Raw genomic sequence first — 820 nt, 5'->3', positions numbered from 1 at the left:
AATAAATAAAGAAGTCATTAGTTCAACAATAAAATAATAGAAATGAAATTCAAGGAAATTATTTGTTTAACAATAAACCAAGTTTTGATTAACAAACTCTCCCCAAATTTTTTTAAAGACATTTATTTGTTTAAAAATTTTAAATTAAATGTTTTGCTAAATAGCAAACAAGTTCATCATACCTGTTGTTAAAATGGAAATGAAGGTAATAGCAATGAAGAAGATGATGAAAATCATCTCTATTCTCATTTGGAACCAGCGCAGCGTTGACAGGTACAAGAACCAGTTGGCAGTATGTAAATTCAGAGCTTTGTGGAACAGAGTTTCAAAGTAAGGCTGACGTCCAAACGCACGAAGTGTCCATAGGCCTTTTAAGCTTGTAACCAGATGAGTGAAAATTGGACTCCTGCCTGTGAAATATTTCCATAGAAAACAAAGCAAATCATATCAATACATAACACAAATTCTTATAATCATAAACCTGATAAACATTAGCTTAAAAAAGTAATCAAACAGCAAATGTCACTGGTTAGGGATGTTTTCATTCTGGTGCCATACTTGGAATAGACGCAATTTGTTATTTTTTAATGAGTTACCCCTCCTTTTCTACTTGGCTACTGCCATTATTTATTGATGTTTCTTGGCTACCACTGGGCATTGTTTTTCTGGCTAATCCTGAATTGATCACTGCTGATAGGAAATGTTTTTCTCTTAGGGCAATTTATTCAAGGCCTTGATTAAGAATGTTTATGTGACTTAATTAAGCAAATAACCTTCAATGCAGAATCGCCTGGAAATTTATCCCCTGAAAATGCACCTG

The 820-nt window shown here is 32.9% G+C and overlaps 1 protein-coding gene across 1 annotated transcript in view; it reads right to left on the bottom strand.

Annotated features, from left to right (window-relative positions):
* The window catches only part of LOC109376431 (cystic fibrosis transmembrane conductance regulator), a gene marked incomplete at its 5' end in the record, with an annotated part of 146,425 nt that overhangs the window by 76,006 nt on the left and 69,599 nt on the right, over positions 1–820 (bottom strand). The window contains one exon of the mRNA XM_019632350.1: positions 183–410. Within this exon, the coding sequence (XP_019487895.1) occupies positions 183–410 (228 nt within the window). The remainder of the gene's footprint in view (positions 1–182; positions 411–820) is intronic.

This window comes from Hipposideros armiger, unplaced genomic scaffold, assembly GCF_001890085.2.
Source record: "Hipposideros armiger isolate ML-2016 unplaced genomic scaffold, ASM189008v1 scaffold_1130, whole genome shotgun sequence".
Taxonomy (NCBI): Eukaryota; Metazoa; Chordata; class Mammalia; order Chiroptera; family Hipposideridae; genus Hipposideros; species Hipposideros armiger.
This window is presented reverse-complemented; position numbering and strand designations above follow the sequence as displayed.